The sequence below is a fragment of the Typopeltis vanoorti genome, chromosome 4 (genome assembly GCF_054136105.1).
Source record: "Typopeltis vanoorti isolate ZY-2024b chromosome 4, IOZ_Tvanoo_1.0, whole genome shotgun sequence".
Taxonomy (NCBI): domain Eukaryota; kingdom Metazoa; phylum Arthropoda; class Arachnida; order Uropygi; family Thelyphonidae; genus Typopeltis; species Typopeltis vanoorti.
The window spans coordinates 77,292,450-77,318,660 of NC_143552.1; the positions used below are offsets into that span (position 1 = coordinate 77,292,450).

General features: G+C 35.7%; 1 protein-coding gene across 1 annotated transcript in view; it reads left to right on the top strand.

The window, feature by feature from the left end:
- LOC150107424 (uncharacterized) overlaps positions 1 to 26,211 on the top strand; it is a 185,242-nt gene that overhangs the window by 142,125 nt on the left and 16,906 nt on the right. The window contains exons 8-9 of the mRNA XM_090391285.1: positions 4,980 to 5,076; positions 20,006 to 20,113. Coding sequence (XP_090247411.1) covers positions 4,980 to 5,076; positions 20,006 to 20,113 — 205 coding nt within the window. The remainder of the gene's footprint in view (positions 1 to 4,979; positions 5,077 to 20,005; positions 20,114 to 26,211) is intronic.

Below are 26,211 nucleotides of genomic sequence, written 5' to 3' on the forward strand. Positions count from 1 at the left end.
AGGAAAGATTAGCAAAACAAGTGTTCTCTGCCAGGTTGCCAGGAAAACGACCCATAGGAAGACCAAGATATAGGTGGATTGATACGGTACAAAGTGCGATAGACGATAGAAATATAAGATCTGATAATGTTGGAGTCTTGATAAGTAACAGAGTGATTTGGAGGAAAATTGTAGATTGGAAGTTAGTAATGATGTAAATTTTTCATGTAGTACTGTCATATCCTGTACACCCCTTGAGGGTACATGGCAGGAATTTGATGATGATGACTTATAACAAGATGGCGGATTCGAACGTTGTAAAAGAGAACGTCACGACAATATATATATATATCTGTATATATATATCATCATCATCATCTTCCTTATACCCTCTTTTACCTTGCGGTGTCGAGGGTCCATTGACCATCGGACCTCACTCCGTTTACAGGATAAGGTGGTCATCCTTATGCCCTGGTGTATCCTATGGACTGTAGTGTTGGGTTCTCAAGGCCAGTTTGCCTGCTTTGCGGGATGAAAAACCTCAGAATAAACTGGGGAAAAAACCCTGCTGTCCATGCCCAAGACTGGCTAACTTGGCTATGGCTGAGGAAGGTCCTTCAGCTCCTCACGTCACCGACGGGAATCGAACCTAGGACATTCCTTCCCCAGGCATATTGTTGCGAAGCGCATAGCCACTAGGCTAACCGCGCGGTGTATGTGTGTGTGTGTGTATATATATATATATATATATATATATATATATATATATTAAAAAAAAATTTTTTTTTAAATTATGATAATTGAATAATTATCGTCATCATCATCAAATTCCTGCCATGTACCCTCAAGGGGTGTACAGGATATGATAGTACTACATGAAAAAAATTACATCATTATTAATTTCCCATCTACAATTTTCCTCCAAACCAGTCTGTTACTGATTTGGAGGAAAATGTTGGAGTCTGTTACAGACTCCAACATTTTCTGCAATGATTTCTGCCTATTTTCATTGTCTTGGTCTTTTTATTGCTGACCTTCATACCATATCTATTACAACAGCTATTCAATTTAGTCAGAGAATCTTGCAGACTTGTAGCAGATTTATTTAGAAGTATAACATCATCCGCATAAAGCTAAGAGCTGACATTAACATCTCCAATTTTGATATCATGTTTAATACCACTTTCCTTCATAATGTGATCCATATAGATAATGAATAACAGAGGGGATAATGTACATCCTTGTCTCACACCAGATTTAACATTAAACCATCTTCCTGTAGTTCCTTCAATTCTAACTGCTGACTTACAACTCAAATAAAGACTAAGTATTGCTTGATATAATGCCCCATTGACACCATATAACTGCAGCGTATTGAATAGCTTCTCTCTTGGCACCTTGTCATATGCCTTTTCCAAATCGACAAAACTTAAATAAAGATCTTTGTTATATTCCCATGCTTTCTCGACTATTTGTCTTAAGTGAAGATCTGATCCTGACAGCCTCTATTTGGCCTGAATCTAGCTTGTTCTTCACCAAGTTTTTCTTCCACAATTCTTCTCAACCGTTTCTCAAGTATACTTGCATAGATGTTACCAGGAACACTCAGTAGGGAAATAACTCTGTAATTCTCACATTCAGTTTTATTTCCCTTTTTATATATGGGTACTATGAGAGCTCTACTCCAATCATCGGGAATTTGTCTCTCTGTCCAGGCTTTCTGAACTATGCAGTGCAGCCACTGTAAGACGTTTATACCACCATACGTTCAGCATTTCTGGTCAAATATCATCTACTCCTGCTGCCTTTCCACATTTCAAGCCTTTGATGGCTTTTTCTACTTCAAGTATGGATATGTATTCCTGACTGCATGCCTGGTCAGTGTTTTTTATCACTGTGCTGTCATCACTGCTTGTTTCATTTAGCAGTTTTTCAAAGTAATTACTCCATACTTCAAGGTTATCTTTTTCTCCTGTTTTCGTGTAACCTTTATCATCTCTAACTCCTTTTACAGCACTCTTTCCTCCATTCCTAATCTTCTTCAACAACCTCCAGAATATTTTGCCACCTTCTTGATATTTATTTTCTATATTCTTGCCAAAGTCCTCCCATGACTTTTGTTTAGCTAGTTTTACACTGTGCTGTCATCACTGCACATCACACTGTTTAGCTTTCTTACATTTGTCTCTGTATTCTGTAAGAGTAAAAGCTGACTTATTGACAGGAACATTTGGTATGCTTTCTTCTTTTCCTTCACTGCCTCTTTAACTTCCTGTTTCCACAAGGGAGTTCTGATTTTTTTATCCTTACAGACAACCTCACCACATGCCTCTCTGGCTGAATCAATCGGGGTTTTCTTCAGAGTTTGCCACTGAATCTCCAAGGTTTGATTGCTGTTCTCAAACTCTTTCATTTTCTTTTCAATAATCTTTCTGTATTTTAGTCTACAGTTCACATCTGAGAGCTGCTCAACTTTTATTCGCTTTGAAACTTTCTTACATTTTATTCTTTTCAATATGAAATTCAATTTTATACTGCTCAAGACTAAATAGTGATCGCTTCCAATTTCAAATCCTCTGTACACTCTGGTGTCCTGCACCAGGGGGAAAACATCACTATCAACAATAACATAGTCAATGAGACTATTCTTATTCCTAGCCTCTTCTCTTCTCCATGTGAATTTGTGCACATTTTTATGTTGGAACATGGTGTTAGTAATAACCAGTCCACGTTCTGAGCAGAAATCCAACAGACATTTGCCATTATTATTAGCTTTGCTCTTTTCTCCAAATTTTCGCAAAATATTTTCGTATGTCTCACAATCATTTCCTACTCTGCTATTCAGATCCCCAACAAGGACCAACTTTTCCTTTTTCATTGTGTCAGTTGCTTTTTCTAGAGCATCAAAAATTCCTCCACTTCTACCTTAGTAGAACCTTCTGTGGGACCATAGGCACAAATAAGTCTCATTGTCCAGTTCTCCATTCTCATATTTGCCCACATTACTCTACTTGAGACTGACTGCCATTCAAGAAGATTAACCTAGTATTTTGTGTTGAATACTATGGCTACTCCTTCTTTTCCTTGATTGTCATTGCCTGAATATAACATTTTGTATTTTTTGCTCAGAAAGATCTCACCAGTTTTGGTCTTTTTTTGTTTCAGTCACTCCTATTATGTGTCGATCTGGTACTTATCTAATTTCTCAGCTAGCTCCATTTCTTTGCCATTCAGGCTTCTTACGTTGATAGTTCCGATCTTTATCTCTGGTGATGTTGAGTTGGGGTTTGTTTTCAGATTTGTTCCAGTAGCTGACTTTTCGCTGTTTGCACTGGTTCCCTGTCAATAACAACGGGGGCCTTGTTTAACCGGGCAACACCCCAGCCGGCATGAAATTTTGTCATGTTGTACCATCATTTTTTATTTTGGTTTAACCAATAAGAATACAATTTGGTCAGCTAAATCCCAAATTGCCAGCCCATCCTCATTCGTTCAGTATCAAAGTAGATACCCAACTGGGTACACCACGTGAAGGTGAGTATTGGACATTAGGTCAGAAGCCCTGGTCGGTTCTTTCCATTCCTTTAAAGGCTATGTGGAGTTTCCTCTCAGTTATTATACAGCTTTGACCCTTAATCACCCCTGAAGTAGTTTGAAAAGTTATATATTGGGTCTCCAGAGCAGGATCTCTTCATTGTCTGCCCATGTGTTTTGAATCCCACTCATGTACTCTAGATTTACAACCCTTCATGGGTAGGATGCAAATATATATATATATATATATATATATATATTAAATAAATAAATTTAGTTACAAGAAGCCAAGAGATGCCAAAATAGAAAAAAAAAACTGTTATCTGAGTGCACAACTAATTTTGTCTTCTTAAAAAACTTCATCAGGTGCATAGACTTGCAAATATATTGCTGATGTTTGAAGGTGTTTTGGATACCATGGTATTGCTGGCATGATCTCATAAATGCCAAAGTTGGATAACTGAAGGGTGACAATCAGATGGACTGGATTGAGCACAGTTCTTCTCTCCCCAGTTCATCGTAGCATCTAAAAATAATTTGTGATTTGTTCTAGATCATGGATAAATGACAGCATCTTCATTGTTAGGGTGAACAGAATGTGATTAGGTAGTGTGCTATCTCTAATTCTGCCATATGTAATGTCTCTCACATGTTCTTCCATACACAACTCATTGAATTTCTCTGTCTGACCAAAACAGTGCGCACTTCAGTTACACCAAAGATAAACTCCTGGATACTTTAGGCTGATGTGTTTCAGTTTAGGTGCACTAAGTTAGTAATGGAGTTTGGAAAGAGGAGTAAAATAAATGTGTATTTTGAATTTCTTGAGAATTTAGCTAACTTTGGTGAAATGGAGCTGATATTTGGTAGAGATAAAACCCTTTACATCAGTACTGTCTTCCGTATGGTGAGCTGGTGGATTAAAAAGTAGCTTACGAATAGCCTGTTTAGGATAGCCATTTTTCTGAACAGTTGTAAGAAGAAACTGTAGTTCTTTGGTGATTTATCAGATTCATCAGTTAATTTATAGCTATTGTTTCTCTTATAATGTATATTTTTGTATTATTTCTCTTCATGTTGTGGGCTCAAATAATAATTTTTTTTTTTTTTTTTTTCTATTTTGGTATCTCAACTTTTAGTATTAAATTTATTAATTGTCTTATAGCCAAGTAAATTTGTTGCATGAAAAAAAAAAAAAAAAAAAAATATATATATATAAATATATATATATACAGTATATATATATATTTGTAAAAATTTTTCTGTGCTGTACATATTTTAAGATATTGTTCAATTAACAATTATATTGATAATTAGCTAATGCCATTGAAGTCTTTAAATATTTCAGGGTAATTGAGAGATATATTAATTAATAATTTTATTTCATGCATATATTTTAAAATATTATTCATTTAACAATTTTACTAATGATAAGCTGATGCTATTGAAGTCTTTAAATATTTCAGAGCGATTGAGGGATACATTAATTCATGAAATGTGCCATGCTGCTAGTTGGCTTATTCATGGTTATCGAGATGGTCATGGTCCTTTGTGGAAATTTTGGTAACTCTCTTGTGTATAAGTTTTGTATCTGAATAGCTTAGTGATATATTCATTCAAATTGCAATTAACTGTCATATTGGAATTAAGAGATTTGATCAAAACATATAACCAAACACGAAGTCAACTTTGTGTTTAGTATATGAGGGTGGTCTGAAAAGTTTTCAGCCTCGACCATAGATGGCAACACTATCGGCAAGATTTTTTCTTTGTCTAAGTTGGTACATAAGCATTCATGTGAAATTCATTTGTCATAAGCATCCATGTGAAATTGCAAGTCATTCTATCAAGTAGTTTGTTTTATACTGAAGCAAAAGCATTGTCTTGTATTCCTTGAAATGGATAAAATTGAATATTGTCCAGTTATAAAATTCTTTGTAAAAAAAGTTTAACGCCAAAAGAAATTCATTCGAAGTTCATAAAAGTTTATGGGCACACTTCTCCTTCATTTTCGACAATTAAGAAATGGGCTGCTGAGTTTAAACATGGGCGTACCTGCCTTGAAGATGATCCATGTGAAGGACATTCAAAAAGTGTAACAACACCAGAAATCATTGATCAAGTGCACAATATGGTATTAGATGACTGGTGAGTCAAAGTGTGTGAAATTGCTAAGACTATAGGCATTTCAAAAGAACGTGTAGGATATGTTTTGCATGAAGAATTGCAAATGAAAAAGCTTTGCTCAAGATCGGTGCTGCACTTGCTCACAGCAGATCAAAAATGCATGCGCATGAAAATCTCTGAACAGTTCTTGGAGCATTTTAACAAGAATAAAACTGATTTTGTGCTTGGAATGTTTGGACCATTTTAACAAGAATAAAACTGATTTTGTGAGTCGATTTATTACCATGGAAAAGACTTGGATTCACCATTACACGCCAGAATCCAAACAGCAGTCAAAACAGTGGACAGAAGCGGGTTGTTCAATGTGCCAAAGAAGACAAAGTCTTCCATCAGCAGGAAAGGTCATATTTTTATATGTCATCATAAAGGTCATCAGTTTTTTGGGATGCTAAAGGCAGTTTGTTTATTAATTAACTTGAAGAGGGTAATACAATAACTGGGGAATATTATTCCAATCTTTTAACCAGACTAGATGAAAAAATTCGCAAGAAAAGATCCGGTTTGCAGAAGAGAAAAAAAAATAAATCATCATTCATCAAGACAATGCACCTCCCTGCAAAGGTGTTTTGGCAATGGGAAAATTAAGGGATCTGCACTATGAATTGTTGGAACATCCACCCTATTCCACAGATTTGGCTCCCTCTGACTTCCATCCCTTCCCAAAAACTAAAACTCTTCCTCTATGGTCAGTGTTTTTCTTTGAATCAAGAAGTGATTGCAGCTGTAGAGAGAGATATTTTGCAGATCTTACTGAGAACCACTACAGGGATGGGATATTGGCGCTGAAGCATCGCTGGGATAAATGTATTAGTCTTAAAGGAGATTATATTGAAATATAAAAATAATTTTAAAATTATAAATTCGCTTTTTCATTGTTAGTCCAAGAACTTTTCAGACCACCCTCATATAACAAATTATATTGTTGTTTTTATCTATATTTTATGAGCTTAAATAAACAGATTTTTGTGAATTTATATAGCTTCGGTATGAACAGCTGACTTGACCACAAGTTGTTCACTGTAATGTGCATTTCTTAGGATATCACATATTGTATGATGTAATGTAATAGTGTATTTCTTAGGATATCATATATTGTCTTACAATGTAGTGAGATTTGCTCCCTAACCTATTTTGAGTTTGCAAGCAGTTCACTGATATCCTTTTTACTGACATGACCTTAGTAGGTCATTTTGTTATCTTATTGAGATTTCATCATAAACAGTCTGATTCTTGTTTACATTCCACCCTCACTGTAGTAAACTCTTAGTTATCATAGTTGTCTTAAGATAAACTGTTTTTTGTGAAATAAGTTGGGATCAAGTTTTAATAGCATTAAAGTTAAAAAGGTTATCAGAGTACCACTGAAAAATGGTTTGAAGATCTGACTTTAGGTTTGGAGAAGTTGGTATTCTGGAAGTTTTGTCTATTTGTGTAGTGTATCATTAGCAAAGCTTTGGATTGGATTTGCAGTCAACTAGAAAAGTTCATTAATATTCCTTTGACTCTCATTATAGAAAATTTCTAAGGAACACAGAAACAGTGTACTATACTGAATTTTTTTAGCATAGCATTGTACTACCTTTGTAGATTTAGTTAGAACTTTTCAGTAGTTTGCTATAGTAAACAGGTTTGTTATGGTAGTGTTTGCTCTAGTGAGCATCCCCTCTATAGCATAGATACTAGACTGATACTAGATAAAATGGACTCCATGATGCAGAGATTGACAGAGCTGTCTGCCAAATGCAGTATGAATTCTCCTTTGTCCTCGGACGGAGATAATAAGAGGAGTTACTATCGAGAACTCCCAAGGTGCTATAGTTGTAATAAAATGGGGCATCTTGCCTGGGATTGCTTTGTTAGGCAAGGAAACTCAAGAGGAAAATATCACTCGGAGACCAAATCACACATTTGCGCTAAGCAATCAGACAAAAAGGGGCAACGGAGTCAGGGACAATTCTCTGGAATGACAGTAAGTGGAAAAATTTCTGGGAAGGGGTTCAGGGCATTAATTGATACCGGTTCCCAAGCTTCCATCATTTGAAAAAAATATTTCAAGGAACTGGAGCCCCACGTGAAGGGAAGGATCAAGCGCCTAAGAAAACCCATCGGACTTCTAGGAATATCCCCCTCTACTACTCGCGCTACGAAATTTTTAAGACTGAAGGTGGGATTGCCCGATTATGGCTTATATGTCTGGCATAACTTTATAGTCTTGCCCAGAAATTCTCTCCCACACCTAAGGCTGATTTTAGGGGAGGACTTTTTAAGAAAATATAACTTCTCATGCAATTATTCTAGAAAGGAGGTATGTTTTCTTGTGAGAAAGAAAATTATTATGAGGGATCAGAAGTCACAAGCTCAGAGTAAAAGAAACATCCCACTAAACTACAAGTCTCAGTGTGTGAATGCAACAGAGCTGACTGAGGGAGAAAAGGACCATGTGGCAAGCATTCAATCTGCAGATGAAACTTCATAATCGAAAGAAAGAGAAAATCCGGATGCTGACGACACTAACAAAGTTAAGATACCTGTAGATGATGAAATCACAAACAAGAGATGGAATACCATCTATAAAGGGAGACTGGGAGTTAACTATGTCAGCATCAAAAGTAAGACTAATTATAGGAGAGAAAAGGGTGACAAGTATATATCTTGAAGGAAGCAGGATGGGCATAAGAATGCTGTATGCATACGCAGAGCAAAATAGAAGGGTCTTCCCCAGAGAACTGACGGATAGCTTAAAGAAAAATTTTGTTTGAGAAAGGGGGGGGGGTCCTTTGTTAGATCTTGAATGCGGAATTTTCATTAAAATTATTTCATTCAAGATTTAACAAGAATAAAATAACAACTAAGAGATACTTGTACTATAGTAAGGAAACAAACTGTAAAAAGGGAGCATAAATGAATAACTAATGTGAAGTACAAAGGAAAATTGAATTTTGTTTGTCTAAATATAAATTCCGTTTTGTAAGTTGTAGCGATCAACACGTATTCTATGTGAAATGTATATCCAGTATAAACAAGTCCAAGGGTCACGTGCTAGCCACCCAGTTTAGCGTAATGCCTGAGGCAAAAGCTTACATGGAAAGCAAATTGAGTTCGCGTTCCCTGAAAAGAGCGCTCCTCGAGGAGAAGAGTTATAATGAAACAGCTTAAGGGCATAAGGGAAAGTGCCGTGTGAAGAGCTCTGCAGCGAAAAAGAAGGTGCAACGGAGATAGAATAAAGGAGGATTCGCGTGAGCTTCAGTCTCTCTCTTGAGTTTTGTTCCTGTTCTCGCTTGGACCTGAGGTTGCTGACCAATAGAAGAAAGTGCTATGATGTCGGACGGCGAGCTCTTCCCCATGAATGCTTGATGGGTACCGGACAGGCAGTACGTGAGATGTTGGCGTCCACTGTTTTGGGCCGTCTATAGAAGTCCTACTGGAATGAGTCAGTGGAAAGTTATTTCCCAAAGGTGGGAACGCTGACCATAGTGACCTGAAAAAGATCGAGACGAACACTAGCATCGCTAAGTGCAGAGAAAGGCCTTATCGGCTGAACAACATGACCTCCACGTGGACGCAAACTGATGGAAGTGCAGAGTCTTATCCAACAAAAGAAGACGAATCAGGCAGAAATGGTAATCAGACATAGTGATGGTAACATACAGAACTTTCTTACTTATTTTCAAATAGTATTAGAAGGAAAGGCAAATCAGTTTCTAGTAGAAAGGAAATTATGGACAAATACTTAGGGAATTTGAATGACTAATATGCTTAGCAATTGGTTGGTGTTCTCATTAGACTGGTTATCTGAAAACTTATGCAAATGTGAGGAGCTAGAATTATAGATAGAATCTGATTTAAAATTTTGTATTGTGAATGTTATGTGTATCATTGATTAACTTAGAGACTAGAGTTATTGATTATTTATTAGAATGTTCACTTGTATTCGCCAGTTTGATTTAGTGTTTAATTGATTAAATTCTTGTGTGTATTTGAATCTAATTGTAAGTACTCTAAGATCCTAATAAACATGTTTTGTTATACAAACCTGAGTGTTGCCTGAGCATGAAACCAACTTACCACTCATAAAATCTGAACCTATGCGAAAGGCAATAAGAAAGGGGAATTTAGAATGTTAGAGTCACAACTGCAAGCTAAGAATTTACAAACACTGTAGAACTTTAGTAAGATAAAATAGGCATTAAGATTCTGGGAAGGTCTCTCTGAACAAGGATTCCTCTGTCCTAGGACTCTGACTGGCACAGCTTTACGAAACAAATTTGTCAGCGTCTGAAAAGGAGACGGCCCCAGAAAGAAGATCTAGTGAATTCTCTTAGTTGGTGGCTAATTTTCACTTTCATAGGGAAATTACAAAAGGGTGATTCGGAGTTTAAGGTTAGAAAATTCTGGAAGGGATAGATCACAGTAGAGGGAAGGAAATTACATTAAGGAAAGCATTAAGATTTTTAGAGAAAGCAACATCGTAACAATATATATAGTATGATTTTATATATGCCAATACATAATAGAAAAAGTTAACATCTTCCATATGTTATTTGGGAGAAGGTGGGGACACTAGTCTGAAAGTGTCTTCTAGTTGGTCCCTGATTGATTACCTAACCATGTTAGGTAATCAATCAGGATTATGAAAACCTAACACATGACTATGTTAGGTTTTCATTTCCAGTCCCTGGGTAGCCACCAGTACATCTAAGTCCACTAAAACTTGTGCATCATAACCAAGGCAACAAAAGTTTGTTTCCTTAGGTAATATTTAAATCTTACCATGATTAATGGAAATCAAATTATCTGACACATTGCTGGTTCGAAAGGGTTCAAATATTACATGCAGTTTTTTGTGTTGTATTCTTTGGAGATAGCAGAGTTGGGGTGGGGTCCAAAGAACAGAAATAATGAATGAAATGAAAGAGGAGGCAGAGAAATTGGTTTGGCGAATTATGATGGACTGTAAAATGATTTTGGAGGAAAGTGTAAGAATAATAGTGGCAATTCAGTAGAAACACAAGGCAGAAACTGAATGTGTGTGAGAGAGAGGGGGGGGGGGTCATTAATTAACTGGATTGTGCTCTTCTGGGAATTTGGTTAATCGAACAATCTTAGAGAGGATTTTGGTGCACCACTCCAAATATGGGAACAATATTCCATGCTTGGGCAGATTTGGAATTTGTGTAGAGTTAGCAGCTGTGAAGACATGAGATAGTGTCTTGTGCAAAAAGTACACCAAGTTTTTTAGTGGCTATGGAGGATATGGTTGAAATGTGTTTGTACCAAGAATTGTTGGGGGTTTAGGACAGTCCAAGAAGGGAAAGCTGATCACTCTTGAATATCTGGGTTATTATTGAAAGTAAGGGGATGAATGCGAGCTCTTTCTTGTGAGAGATCAGACAGGACTTAATTTTGATGGCATTGAAGTCTGCAAGGGTTGTTCTTGCCCCATTGAAATATAGTTAGGAAGTCAGAGTTCAGGACATTGGTCATAGCGGATCTTAAGAATCCTAATACTTGAGTGCCACAAAGTTTGTGGAATGAAAAGGAGGAACAGAATGTACTGTCATCGGCAAAGCTATGCATGGAATTGAAAGTCTGTGAGAGCAGGAAATTTATATACAAGTTGAGAATCCGTGGGGTACTCCTACATTATTGGGGAAATCTGAGGCAAGGAAACCATGACATGTAGTGGGCATCCAGTGAGAAAGTTGGTGATCCAGTTATAGAGTGTGGAAGGCAGGCCATAGGATGGCAGTTTGTTTTGGTAGTCCCTTGTGCCAAACCCGATCAAATGCTTTTGAAATGTAAAGAGCAACTACGTTAGCCTATCCAAATTTTTCCATGGCTTGAGTCCAGAGATGGGTAGTGAAAGCTAGAACATCAACTGTAGATCATGAGTAGTGGTTTAGGAGCTGGTTGTTGATGACCTCCTTAATTTTAGTGAGAGCAATTGGACAGTAGTTCTTTGGTTGACTTTTATCACCTTTTTGGAATGGGCTGGATGCGGGCCTATTTCCATGCTGTAGTGTAGATGCCAGTTGAATAAGATTGAAGAGGCGATATAGGACAGGTGTTAGTTCAGGAGCATAAATTTTTAACACAATAAGTGGGATACCATTGAGACCAGATGCCTTGTTTGTGTTCAGGCTATTAAGAATTCGGATTTCTTTCTGGCAGAAGACTAGGTGACATGGAGAGAGCACTTCTTGCTGGAGTAGAGAGGAACTTTGCCCAGGTTATCAATGCAATAATTAGAAGAGAAGAGTGATGCCAGTAAGTCTGCCTCGTCTTCAGTTGAGGAGCCTGCAGTACCATCCGCATGTGAGAGTGGTGAAACCTGAGTGGGCAAAAGTTGCACCTAATGGCCTTGGTAAGCGACCAGGAGTGACTATTATTTGGACTGGAAGCAAGTTTGCAACATTTGGTCCTTTCATAGTCTGATTTGGATTTGGCAATGATTCTTTTACAGCTATTGCGAGCTGCAGTATAGATTAGCAGCTGTAGTTTTGATATTGAGCCATTCATAGTATGCAGAGGCTTTTGATTTTACTGAATTGGCACAGTTTTGAGAACCAAGGCTTGGATGGTAGCTGTGAATTTGGGGTGGAATAAAGGATGAAGGCCTTCATTCCTGTGAGGATGATTTCTGTTATTTGGTCTGAGCAGGTGTTTGGATCAGGAGAACTGAAGCAGTATTCAGATCATGAGAAGTAGGAATAGAAGTCACTGAATTTGTTCCATTTGACATCCTTGTAGTGCCAAAGGACACACACACACAGACCGACTGAAAACTGGTGGGTGAAGTTTGTTCTGTAGTAAAAGAGACATGAGGTTGTGATCTGAGTTACCAAGATGAAAACTGACATCCACAGTATACTTGGAAGGGGAGTTCATTAGGAAGAGATGAAGTATGTTGGCATATTGGAAGGGGGAGGAGGGAGTTGTCATTCTTGTAAGGAGACTGATGATCACGTTAGGTCATTGGTAATGGCAAACACCTCGGCATCCCCACCTCCTTGTTCAGTAAAACTGGAGGAGGGAAGCCAATTTGAGTTTTGGACATTGAAGTTCCTAAGAAGGATGACCTCACTATTAGGGTATGTTGACTGCAGAAAATAGTTTTAGAGAGAGAGAGATAGTTGAGGAGGTCAGAGTGGTTAATGGAGTTTGGAGAGTAATAGAGACAGCTTATGAAAAGGGGGCAGGTTGATTTGGTAGAAAAACTTTGAGCCAGAGTACATCAGACAGGGGTAATCTGTGGTTTTGCAATCTCTGGTATGGTGTGTCAGTTTCGGTGAATACACAAGTGGCAGAAAGAACTGCGTATGAGTAATGTGTAGTTTGGACAGTTGAGGTTGCTGTGCACATCATTTATATTGCTGTTTAGGCCATCTATGTTGAAGTGGATGCAGAAACTTTTTTTTTTCCCTTTTTTTGGTAAGAATTAATGTGTCTAGGAGTTCAGTTTTGTTGGGTTTTTTTTTTTTATGGTTTTTTGGTTGGATTTTTTAAACTATTTTTTGTGGGACGATTTTTGTGATCTCAATGACTGGAAGATTTGATACTAGCTGATCCAGGAAGTTTGCAGATTCATTACTATCTGGTTTGATACAATGTACTAACCAATAACCGGCCTGTGGAACCATTTTACTGCTGTACTCTTGAATGGGGAAAGATCCAGGCTCCCAACAGTACGATTGGCATGTCATTTAGGATATCACTCGCACTACATGCGGGAAGAGAAATGAAACAGAAACAGAAGTGACCATGCATGGCTCCATTTCACTTCGGGCTTCTAATAAGCAAGGTGGTGATATTTCACTGAGCAGTGAAAGACATCTACCACCTAGAGGTCTAGTTGGCATTTCCTCTAACTCGGAAATCAAGGAAAGGTATTCATTTGTGGTGGCAAGTGTTGACCCACTGTAGTAAATACTACTACAACAAACTATTTACACTCCTAACCAAAGTCCTATTAGTTACAGTATCAATTCAAAGGAAGTTCACTATATCAAACTGTTGCTGTTATCTCTCTGAGCAGTTGCTATAGTAAGAGTTGGCTGTATGTAGTGTGATTCTTCTGAAAGGCCTTTCATAAATTACAGTATGAGTTCTTTGTGGAGGCAGGGGAATATAATCATCTATCATATAAAAGCTTCCATTTATAGTTACAGTTAATAAACCATTTTGGTTGAGCTGTGAATAAAATATTTTTTCAGGATATGTAATCATTCATAAATTAAATATGGAAAATTAATGCTTTTTCCAAAATATACACTGCACATTATCGAAAAGTTAAAATCAATATTCTGACTGTGAGGAAAAGATATATATTCAGTTCACATGTTATATTCATGTCCTCTATCTCTATCTCATGAAAACTGATGGGTGAACAGAATCACAATTTATTATTTGTCATCTCTAATGGTTTTGTGTGTGTTATACCGTATTTACTTGAATAAAACTTGCCCTCAACATATATCTCGCATGCCTGATTTTCCTTTATGAAAAAGAAAACAAGTTTCGCATATACCTCGTGCACAAAAAAAAGTTTAAAACTTTAAGAAATTGATAGTGAGTGTTATGGCAGTTTCAGATATTTTGGAATTTGGTTGAAGAGAATCAGTATCTCAAATTCAACAATTGTCAGCTTGCCTTTGTCATTGAGTCACGTGATCTTTTGTTTTCACACCAGACAACAATAACAGAAACTGGTGAAAAAAGTGTGATAATGCACACAACTGGAAGTGAAAAACAGCAATGCGCAATCATGCTTGCAAGATGGAAGAAAGTTGCCTCTTTACATAATGTTATAAAGGAAAACAGTACCAAAGTGGAAATTTCCCCCTGGATTTCATGTAAGAGTTCAAGAAATAGGGTAGATGGACACTACAGTGGTTCAAGATTGGATTAGAACAGTTTGGGACAAATGGTCAGGACCTTATTTCAATGCCTGGCTCTCCTCACATGGGATAGTTTCCACAGACACTTAGGACCTGAAATAGTAAAACAACTATCGGATGTAAAGACTGATGTGGCCATTATTCCTGGTTGTCTTACACCTTGTCTACAGCCCTTGGATGTATCGGGTCAACGAAACCATTCAAGAATTACATATGAAAATTTTATACAGAATGGATGGCAGCCGGTGGCTACGACCTGACTACGGCAAAGATTAAGAGACCATCATTAGAACTGCTGTGCAACTGGAATTTTAGATCTTGTCACATTTCACCTGAAATAATTGCCAAGAGGTGTTTAAAAAAAATAATAAAATAAAAATAAACAAATTAAAAAACTGCATCTCTAATGCTCTGGTTGGGAGCAGAAACGATGCTATTTGGGTACATGACCTTGACAATGCACATGAGAAAACCATTCTTGAGACTGGAAATAACAATAGTGAATAGGAGATTCTTAAATATAAAGAGCCAATAGGCTTCACTTCGGCAATGTAACATTATTTAAATTAAGGGGATATTAAATCCCCACATTATTTCAAAGCCGAATAAGAAACTCAAAGATCGGAATCAAAGAGTTTCATGCCGAATATAGTAAACTATAAAAGTTTCAGTGGATCATAGCGTAAGCTAAAGCACATAGTTCAACACTAGGGCAACTTGTTGCAAAGGTGTGTAAAGTTCTGATCACTGTTCTTAGTATTTCCCATAATGTAAAACACATCCCCTAGGAGATGTATGATGTTATATGTTATGGTGGAAGGTCACTACCCAGACCGGTTTCGAGCTTTATTGAGGTCTCATCAGTGAGTAGGTAGACGTAGATAATACTGAGGTTATAGAGAACTTTACCCACCTTTGCTATGAGTTGCCCCAGTGTTGAACTATGTGCTTTAGCTTACTCTACAATCAACTGAAACTTTTATAGTTTACCATATTCAGCATGAAACTCTTTGATTCCGATCTTTGAGTTTCTTATTCGGCTTCGAAGTAATGTGGGATTTAATATCCCCTTAATTTAAATAATGTTACATCACCGAAGTGAAGCCTGTTGGCTCTTTATATTTAAGTAATTTATGGATACACCTTATTGACAACTCGTATAACAAAGTATATAATTTCTTTTTTCTATAACCTCGGTATTATCTAGGTCTACCTATTTCATTTTCAGTTACTGTGTTGTAGTGCCTACATGCACGTGCCTTTTTTTTTGTAAGTTCCTTTTGAAGATGGCAGCGTGATGTTGCTGAAATATCGGAAATATTATTAAAGTGTAACTTAATTTATATTCTTATCTACGTTGTCAATTCCTTAAGTAATTTAGAAATGAAACTTATATGAATAAGCTTATATTTACTAATATTCATTAAGCGCTGAAATAATATGCGGGAAGCAAAATTTGTGAACCCGCACCAATGTGTGATTTATTTCTATTAAAATAGTAAAAAAAAAAAAGAAATAATAAATAATAAAAATTAAATACGTTTCTTTTAAGATAAAAAAAATCTACTTAGTCTTAAAACATTTTAAATTTATTCTATACCAGCGCTTCCCAAACAAGGGGGTTGTGACCCACAGTTTGGGAAGTGCTGGTATAGAACACCTAAAATAGATCAACAAGGGGTGTTTAAGGGTCAAAGCTGTATAACTGAGAGGAGACCTCCAAATAGCCTTTAAAGAAATGCGGAGAACCGACCACGGCTTCTGACCTAATTTTCAATCTCATCTTCTCGTGGTACACCCTGTTGGGTATCTACCTGGATACTGAACGAACGAGGATGGGCTGGCAATTTGGGATTTAGCCGACCAAATTGTATTCTTATTGGTTAAACCAAAATAAAAAATGATGGTACGACATGACAAAATTTCATGCTGGCTGGGGCGTCGCCCGGTTAAACAAGGCCTCCCTGTTGTTTTCACCAGGGAACCAGGGCAAACAGCAAAAAGTCAGCTACTGGGAACAAATCTGAAAACAAACCCCAACTCAACATCACCAGAGTTAAAGATCGGTACTATCAACATATGAAGCCTTAATGGCAAAGAAATGGAGCTAGCTGAGAAATTAGATAAGTACCAGATCGACATAATAGGGGTGACTGAAACAAAAAAGAAAAAAACTGGTGAGATCTTTCTGAGCAATAAATACAAAATGTTATATTCAGGCAATGACAATCAAGGAAAAGAAGGAGTAGCCATAGTATTCAACACAAAATACGAAGCTAATCTTCTTCAATGGCAGTCAGTCTCAAGTAGAGTGATATGGGCAAATATGAGAATGGGGAACTGGACAATGAGACTTATTTGTGCCTATGGTCCCACAGAAGGTTCTATTAAGGTAGAAGTAGAGGAATTTTTTGATGCTTTAGAAAAAGCAACTGACACAATGAAAAAGGAAAAAGTTGGTCATTGTTGGGGATCTGAATAGCAGAGTAGGAAATGATTGTGAGACATACAAAAATATTTTGGGAAAATTTGGAGAAAAGAGCAAAGCTAATAATAATGGCAAATATCTGTTGGATTTCTGCTCAGGACATGGACTGGTTATTACTAACACCATGTTCCAACATAAAAATGTGCACAAATTCACATGGAGAGAAGAGGCAAGGAATAAGAAAAGTCTCATTGACTATGTTATTGTTGATAGTGATGTTTTCTCCCTGGTGCAGGACACCAGAGTGTACAGAGGATTTGAAATTGGAAGTGATCACTATTTAGTCTTGAGCAGGATAAAATTGAATTTCATAGTGAAAAGAATAACATGTAAGAAAGTTTTAAAGTGAATAAAAGTTGAGCAGCTCTCATATGTGAATTGTAGACTAAAATACAGAAAGATTATTGAAAAGAAAATGAAAGAGTTTGAGAACAGCAATCAAACCTTGGAGATTCGGTGGCAAACTCTGAAGAAAACCTTGAGTGTTTCCCAAATCTTCGGAAGCTTAATGCAACCGTATTTGTTAAGATTTGGTTGGTTTCTGAGAGCTGCTGCTGCTTCTAAGAAAAGTCTCTCTTTCTTGAATTTGCTGTGGTGGAGCATGGTGGTTTTTCTTTCATGATACTCTGTGGGTGCTATCCAAAACATGGTCAGCCAAGCCTGAATGGCCATAGTTGTGTTTAACGATGTAACGACTTGTGTTCCTCCAGGCGGATGGATGCTGATCTGCCTGTCTGTCCAAAGTACGCAAGCTTACAGGAACAGGGTACTTTGTAAACTCCAGGCAGAGAGAGAGAGAGTAGGGAGCTGATCTTTCGTAGAACGGATAAGGGTAGCAAGTTTGCGGTAGGGCTTATATGCTGTGTGTAGGTTATACTTTTTTAGTATCTTGGCTATTTTTTCCGAAGTGCCACGGATGTAGGGCATGGTGATGGCATTAAAAATGCCATCACCATACCAGCGAGACAGGGCATCTCCGGCAGTGCAGAAAAAATTTTAAAAAATGAGAGAGCACATCTTTAAAAAAGCTGCCTGAAAACACCAGTGGTCAGGCAAACAGAACATAAGTGAGTAGTATTGTCCCTTTACTTCCAATTACAATGCAGTTATACAAAAAATGAATAAAGGCTACATTCTTCACTGAAAAAAGAAGTATGAAATCCTGTGTGAGGAATATGGAACAAACAGCTAATCAGTAGAGAAAAACATAAATCAGTACTGGCTTTGCATACAATAGAAACAAATTAAACACTAGCATACTAATTGTTCACCAGGACAATAACGAATTATCAGAAATGTTGAGAAACACCAATCAGTATAATGGAAAAACAGCTGATATATACCAATTTTGGTCTTTTTCATCAGAAATGTTGCTCATGCAGATATTAGATATAATGATCATCATAATGCATCATGAATTTAGCATATGCATTGTCGAACTATTTTAAATGTTCTACATTACTAATGCTGTTAGCTTGCATGTTGTAAATTCCATTACTATAATATCAGGTAATTCTCTTTCACTCTCCTGATGAAGTGAGCATATTATAATATACATGAAACTAGTAGTAGTGGTCTTAATGAATTGTTATTTTGTTCATCCATCAATCCCCACGCGGCAAACATGCCCACATGGAGATAGTTATGTCCAGTTAACATGGACATTAAGTGAAGATAAAAGAGAAAGCTTATGAACATTGTTTATCTAGGAAATAATCCTTCAACATTTCTTACTCAGAGTTTCTGTTGTAAACATTTTACAGCCACAAATAGTAGCTCTATTTCACAAACAGTCCAAGTATTAAATCCAGCTATTGTCTTTGAGTATAGTTCATTCTCTGATCTTTACACATTTGTATACTGAGATTGGTTTATTTTGTGGTATATTTTTTACAGACAAATCAATCTTGACAAGAGATAGAATTTTAACCCTGGTAATATGTACATATGAGTAAACTAAAGTTCATTTAGCTTTTAGAGCATATCATGAACGGTTTGATTAAATGTTTTGGTTTGAGTATTATTGAAGCTGAATTGAAGGGCCCACAACTTTATTTCAAACTCAGTTTTTGCAACAGAGATTGCTATTGCTGCTTGAAATTGGGCCTCAATAGTTTAATAGCTAATATTGTTGATTCATTGGCATATTTCATCTTGTAATCATCTTGATAATGTGCATCTAAAATGTTGAATAAGGCATATGTTGGTCCTAGTTTGTTGCCATCTCAGGCATCAGATCTAACTAGTGAGAATACTTGAACTGAGTGCATGCTATTTAGAGCTGCATCTGGTACATTATGTGGATATTTAAACACAAAACCAGGCAGAATTGTGGCAAGATTTTGTGTTATTTGTAGTTCTAGTATTTTCTGATTGTGTTCAAGAACACTGATGTAATATACCAAAGCATGGATCCACAAAGACTGCATGAATTTTGCATGCCAGTTAGTTACTTTACTTGCATATGTCGTATAACAAACTAGTGGAGTATAACAAATGACTAAATGTCTCTACTGAAGGTCCTACAGTCATAATGACATTCCAAAGGAAATTCGTCATAGCACTCTGTCCACTATAACAAAATATTCCTGTGGTTCCTTTTGAGTATGCTTTAATGAGATCTGATGGTATTAAAGCAGTTGTGATTATAAGGTGTGACCATGTCACATCCTATAATCGCAATATTGTTCTAAAGGAAATTCACTACAGAAACTATTTGTCATAGCCCATACCAAACTATTCTTGTAGTCCTACAGGTTCACTGTGGTGAAAGTCAACTGCATTATTTAAAAGGGAGGGAAAAAAGGTTTCTTGCCTTATTTATATGAACTTTTTATTTAGCAATCCATTCTCTAACTGCAAAATGCTTTGTGTAAATGTGTGTGTTTGTGTATAATAAAACAATACCTGTTCATTATAGGGCTGAAAAAGCAAACAGAGTATATCCTGACCTACCTGCGATATCAAGATGTCACAATTATGAGATCCACACTAAATATATTTACAGATGCAAAAGATGCGGTGGAACGTAAGTTTGCTAACATTGATATAATTTTGAGTAATTTTATGTTGTAATATAGAAGAAATTTCTTCATATTGTATTTTTCTGAACAGAAGCTTACCTCTAATTTTTTGCATCATTTGAATAATTAAGTCCAGTATCTTTAATTTCTGATTCTTGATGAACCTCAAGTACCAGCTCACCAAGATTTCAAAATCTTGAATTTTTTTGGAATGAAGATATTGCTTACCTGTTATATATATGATGAATAAATAATAATAAATTCAGGTGAAATAAATATTAATGTAGCTACACTGAAGCTGGCAAGATTTGAGTAGTGTTCTCTGTTGTAGTCTCTTCAACCAAGATGAGAAAATGAAATGTCTCTGTGTAAAAATAATCATAATTTAAAATTCTGAATATTTTTACAAATTGTTTATGCTTGTACATTATTAGTTTTGGTTTCATAATACGTATTGTCGGTACTTGCGATGTGCCTGTTATTGATGTTATTTTGTCAAAATGAAATGTGAAGCATTTAAAAAAATTTATGCACTTATTGGATTTGGATAGTTGTGTTACTTTCAGAAATTTTATTGTGGTTTAAAATTAAAAGTGCTGTGTTTTGTAAAGACATTCTCGTAACGCTAACAGCGACAACAGGTCAGTCAGCCATTATACCTAACTTCTTGCTTGCCAATTTCATGGAGTGTGTATGCTCGCCAAGGAGTTTGATGTGTGATTGACAGCTGACAAGGAGAGAGTTCGGTATCAAAGTAAAAAGAAGTAAACAAGAGAGAGCGTTCAGTTTTGAAGAAACGGGGAAAAACGAGAGAGAGAGAGCTAATGGAAGTTTAAGAATGCAGACAGAGGAATTTTGTTGTTACGAAGTTTATTTAGTTCTATGTGACAGTAGGAGGAATATTAATAGAAGATTGCGAAAAAGGAATCATAGAACTGTGAGCCTTTAAAGTGGAGGAGTTAAGACTGTAAATAAGTATTGGTAAATAAAAGAAAATATTGCAATTGAAGTTCTATAGGAATATTCGAGGAAATGCTGATTGGAAAATTTCGTCTATTTTATAGATGCCTGGATCTATCTGTTATTTCTACTGGAAAAGGAGATGGAATTTAGCAACTTAGATAAAGCAGTAGAAGAAACCTTTTTTGCTGGTACAAAAATTAACAAAATTGAACTGCATAAAGTAAGAGTACTTATACTTCGGTGAATTCACAATATCTCTACTTCAGAGTCATGAGGAATAATGTGTGCTACATAAGGGTGATGAAAAAGGATTCTATGGAAAAGAAGAGAATCACATCTTTGGAAAAAGACCTTAACAAAGAAACTGATTATGAACATTTTGTCATTGTGTAAACAAGGTGTTCAGTCTAGTAGACATGATTAAGCATATGTTAAACAAACCAGTAATAGAATGAGTCAGAGAATGGGTGATCTCTAAAGTGTAAGCTTACTTTAAAAGACTTTGGATCCAGTTAATTTTTGTAATTAGTTGTGTAATTTTATTTGTAGTGTATACACAGCTGGACTAAGACAATTTTGCACCACAGGCAGACACCTTCTTTGCCGCCCCAAGGTTTTGTTGTGTTTTTTTTTTAATATTTAATACTTCCTGATTGTAAGTAGATATAGGTTTTTCTCAAATGATTAATAATTTCATAACTTCAAGATTTCTACTTATCATTTCTATTCACTAACAAAAAAATAAAATAGTACATACAAAAAAAAATACTAAATTATTGGTTATTAAAAATATTATGGGTTTTACACTTTGGATTTTATCAATTATAATTTACATATATATTTTTCTTGATTTTAAATCTGTGAAGGTTTTTATTCTTTCACTAATGTGTCTATTTTCTGAACAACTGCATTTTCAATAGATAGTAAGGCTAAAGAATTTAATCTCTCACTCCCCATGGTTGATTGCAAATATCTTTTAATAAGTTTAAATTTGCTGAAACTCTCAGCTGTTGCTACTGTAATAGGAATCGTCAGCAGAATTCTCAATGCAACCCATGTATTTGGAATTATATTCTGCAAATTATTTGCTTTTAAAAATTGTAAAGTTTCCAATGCCGAATTGATGTTTTCCGGAAGTAAATTGTATTTAATTTCTTCAAAGAGCTCGTTCCCGTCAATGTCACTATTTTCATGATGAAGAATTGAATGCAAATCCATACATTGTGTTTTAATTCATTTACATTGCCTATTTTAGTTATATTAAAAAGAAAACTCCAATTTCATTTGTACGTTTTTATTTGTTCAAATCTTTCTTCAAGAGATGTTAATATCATGCTCAAAATGATGTTGAATATCGTTATTCTAAACTTTGTTCTCTCATCAACAGTAACAAGAGTGTCTTCAGATTCATAACTACATAATTTCTTCCTATGAATTATTCATTTTTCAGTAAATATTGGCTCCGTTCCTAAAAGCTTTGCTAATTCCTCAGCTTGAGTCAAAGCATTTTCAAATTCAAGTGTACAGTAGTGTTTAATGAATTCCGTACATGATTTTAATAAATTTATAACTGTTTTTAAATCCATACTTTTTGTTTGCATTGATTTGCTAACTATGTTAATCCAATGAAATATGTCATACCACGTCACTAACATAACTAAAAAGGAATAATCGCAAAGTTTTTCTGCTAGTGTTAAAGATTCAGATTTGGTGACTGCATTGGTTGAATTTTCACTAAGTATTATTGGTGCATCATGAATTTCGACAATCTGATACCTTACTGACTTTATGCATTCAATATGACTCTCCCAACGAGTTTCACATACTGCTTTAACAGTGAAATTTAGTACAGTATCAGTTAAAATTTTCCATCTAGCAACGGATACTGAAAATAATGTATTAAGCCGTTCAATAACACCAAAAAATGAAACAGATTGTGGACAAGACATTGCTGCATCTCCTATAACTAAATTTAAAGAATGACAGCCACAAGGTATGTAAAATGCTCAAGGATTTACTTGCCGTAAACGAGCTTGAACACCTTTATTTTTCCCTCACATATTGGACCCATTGTCATAACCCTGTCCTCTAATATCATTAATATTTAATTTTAAATCTAAAAGCAACTTAATGATCTTATCATATAATGATTCTCCTGTTGATTCATTGATTTCGTAGAATGAAACAATATGTTCTTGAATAACTAAAATAGACTCTGTTAAATCTACGAATCATGAAGTAAAAGAAAGTTGTTCTTTGACTAATATCTGGGGTGCAATCTAAAGTAATTGAAAAGTAATTTGCTTCTTTGGCACGCTTAACAATATCATCGCAAACAGCTGATGCCAAAAGAGAATTATTTCGTTTTGAATAGTTTTGCTGCAATATGTTACATGGGTTTCCTTCGTACATGTTCATGCATAATGACATCATATTTACTCAATAATTCTATCAAACCCAAAAAATTGCCATTATTTGGAGTATACAACCGATCTGATGAACTGCGGAAAGCCAAATTATGGTTTGATAAAAATAATATAATATCACACAGCCTTTTCGATACATTTTTCCAGTGCTCTCATTCTTTAACAATGACTGACTGCATTTCTTCATCTATTGTTGTACTTTTTTGAAATCTCTTATTTGTTTCAACCCATTTGAAATAATTTTTTACATGTTCTGGTGAATTTTCATGACTTTAAGTAATCATATGTTTCCACTTACAATGACCAACTGATCCTAAGGCTGAAGTTACTTTATTAGAGTAAAATAATTTGCAGCAAATACAAAATACTTTGTTGGCACTCATTGAATTAATAAGCCATTTTCGTATATATTTTTTCACCATTTGGAGTTATTCTATAATACATTGATGCTGAAAAACATTGATTTTCTGTGTCTCTGGGATAAACGAAATCAGTGCTTTCATCTCTGGTACATTCTAATAAATCAGAAGATAAAATATAATTGCGAACTGCAGAGTTTAATGGGAAAGGCCATGTAGCAGGATCGTTATACTGAAAAGTATTTTCAGAAATGTTCTGCAGGTTTTCTTTGAAATTTGCAAATCATTATTTTCATTTTTTTGATCTTTTTCATTTAGACTTATATCATCAGAGTTTAATTCTCTAGAATTTTCATCACGTGATGCATCTTCTTTTATTGAAATATTAAAAGAAGTAGAGTCAGATGTAAATGTGTTGATTTTAGGAAGTTAGTTAAATATTTTGCACTTTTAGAAATATTTCTTTCTTTTTCTAATTTTCTTTTACGGTTTTCTGTTCCAGATAATTTTTTAGAAGACATTATAAATTTCAAGGACATTCAAAAATAAAACAAAAAGAAATACTTAATAATTTCAAAACACATAACACATACAAAAACACTGAACAGACAAAGACGATCTTGTATAATTCTAATTTAATGAACTAACACCTAAAATTAGAATTATTATGGAAAAAGCCTTTGTTTGACAACTTTTCTGAGAGAGTTTTAAATTAGTTAATTGGTTTAGCCAATGCGCCGCGTCGTACTAATATTCAACCTTTTGCACATGCTTCCACCTCGCCTACTAAATATTATGTACATTTTTGATTTCTTTACTAAACTTTTATAATTCGAGCTTCAATTAAAACAACTTTATAGTACACGATATTTTTAATTTAATTTCTTTGCAATCCATCCTATCTTAAATATTTTTTAAAATAATCACGCATAATGAATAGTGATGATGACGACTGTTATAAAATGAAGTCCCTGCTATCTAGTGGTGGTTTATTTTACTGTTACCGTTTATTGTTGCTATCAATACATTCTTCACTCTCCCTATGGACGTTTAATAAGAAATAAGACCCTACTTCGCCTTTTCAAAGTTGCATAGATGTAAGGCTCTATTGCTGGCCTTAGTTTTGGCACCCTGGGCAGCTGCCCGATCAGCCTGCCCCTTAATCCGGCACTGACTGCATATATTCTTTTTGTTTTATTAAATGTGTATATTTTGCATTTGGTCTTGAGTCAGTGATTTTTAATTCTGAAAGAAACAGTTAAAAGTGATTGCACCAATTGGAATTGAACTTTTGTGCATATATAAAAACACTCGGAAATAGAAATAATCGTTATAGAGAAAATATAAGAAATGAGGATTCATAATAATTAATAAATAAACAATCCCTCTTTATAACAAATGATATAGAGGTTTAACCTCTTTATAACATCTGTATTATGCTTTAGTAGTAGTCTTGAATATATATTCAGTCGTTCACTTGTTGTTTTTTCACCCACTTTCAAATACAGAGTGACTGTCTTGCTAGTTCTTAATTACTCATGTTGATTTCATTTTAAAGATGGTTGATATGCATTTGCAGATAGTAATATATAACAAACTCCCATACTACCTAGTCTAGCTATAACACTGCATAAACCTTAAATCCATCAGTAAATCATTTACAGCTTTCAGCAGATACAAACCACATGTATAACATGCATATTGCAGCACTCAATATTCAAAATGTCCTCCTTTTGCCTTCACACATGCTGAAGTCTGTGAAGCAACATATCAATGGTGGCAGACACAACATCCAATGGAAACACTGCCACTGCTTGCTCCAAATCCACCTTCAGGCTGGTAGTGCTTAGGTAGCATTCCTTGCACGCTACTCTCTCAAGCTCCAACCACAATTTGTAGTCCAGTGGATTCAGATCGAATTTCCCAATGGCCAATCATATGGTGATATGTGGTTAGGCACATTCGCCTCTAACCACTGCTGTCTGGCCCTTGCCTTTTGTGTAGGGGCTGTCCTGTTAGAAGGTTTACTGCCTACCATGAATCAAGGCGTAGTTCAGGGACTGTATCACAGTTTCTAGCACACTGTCTTCATACACTTTGGTGGAGGTTTTGACCCCTTTCTCGCTGTTGTGTGTGTCTCCCCCCCCCCCCAACACACGCACACCAAATCATCACTGATGCGGGGTGATGACCTCTCTGAATTCTAAGTGCTATGTCATGTGCTGTGCGACCATCTGGAACATCGGAACATATACCCACTCATTTTGGCCATTAAACAACTCTTCGATGCTGAAAATCTTCTCATCTTTGGTAGTGTTAGATCTAAAATAGGTGACCTTATTTTTACATGACGTC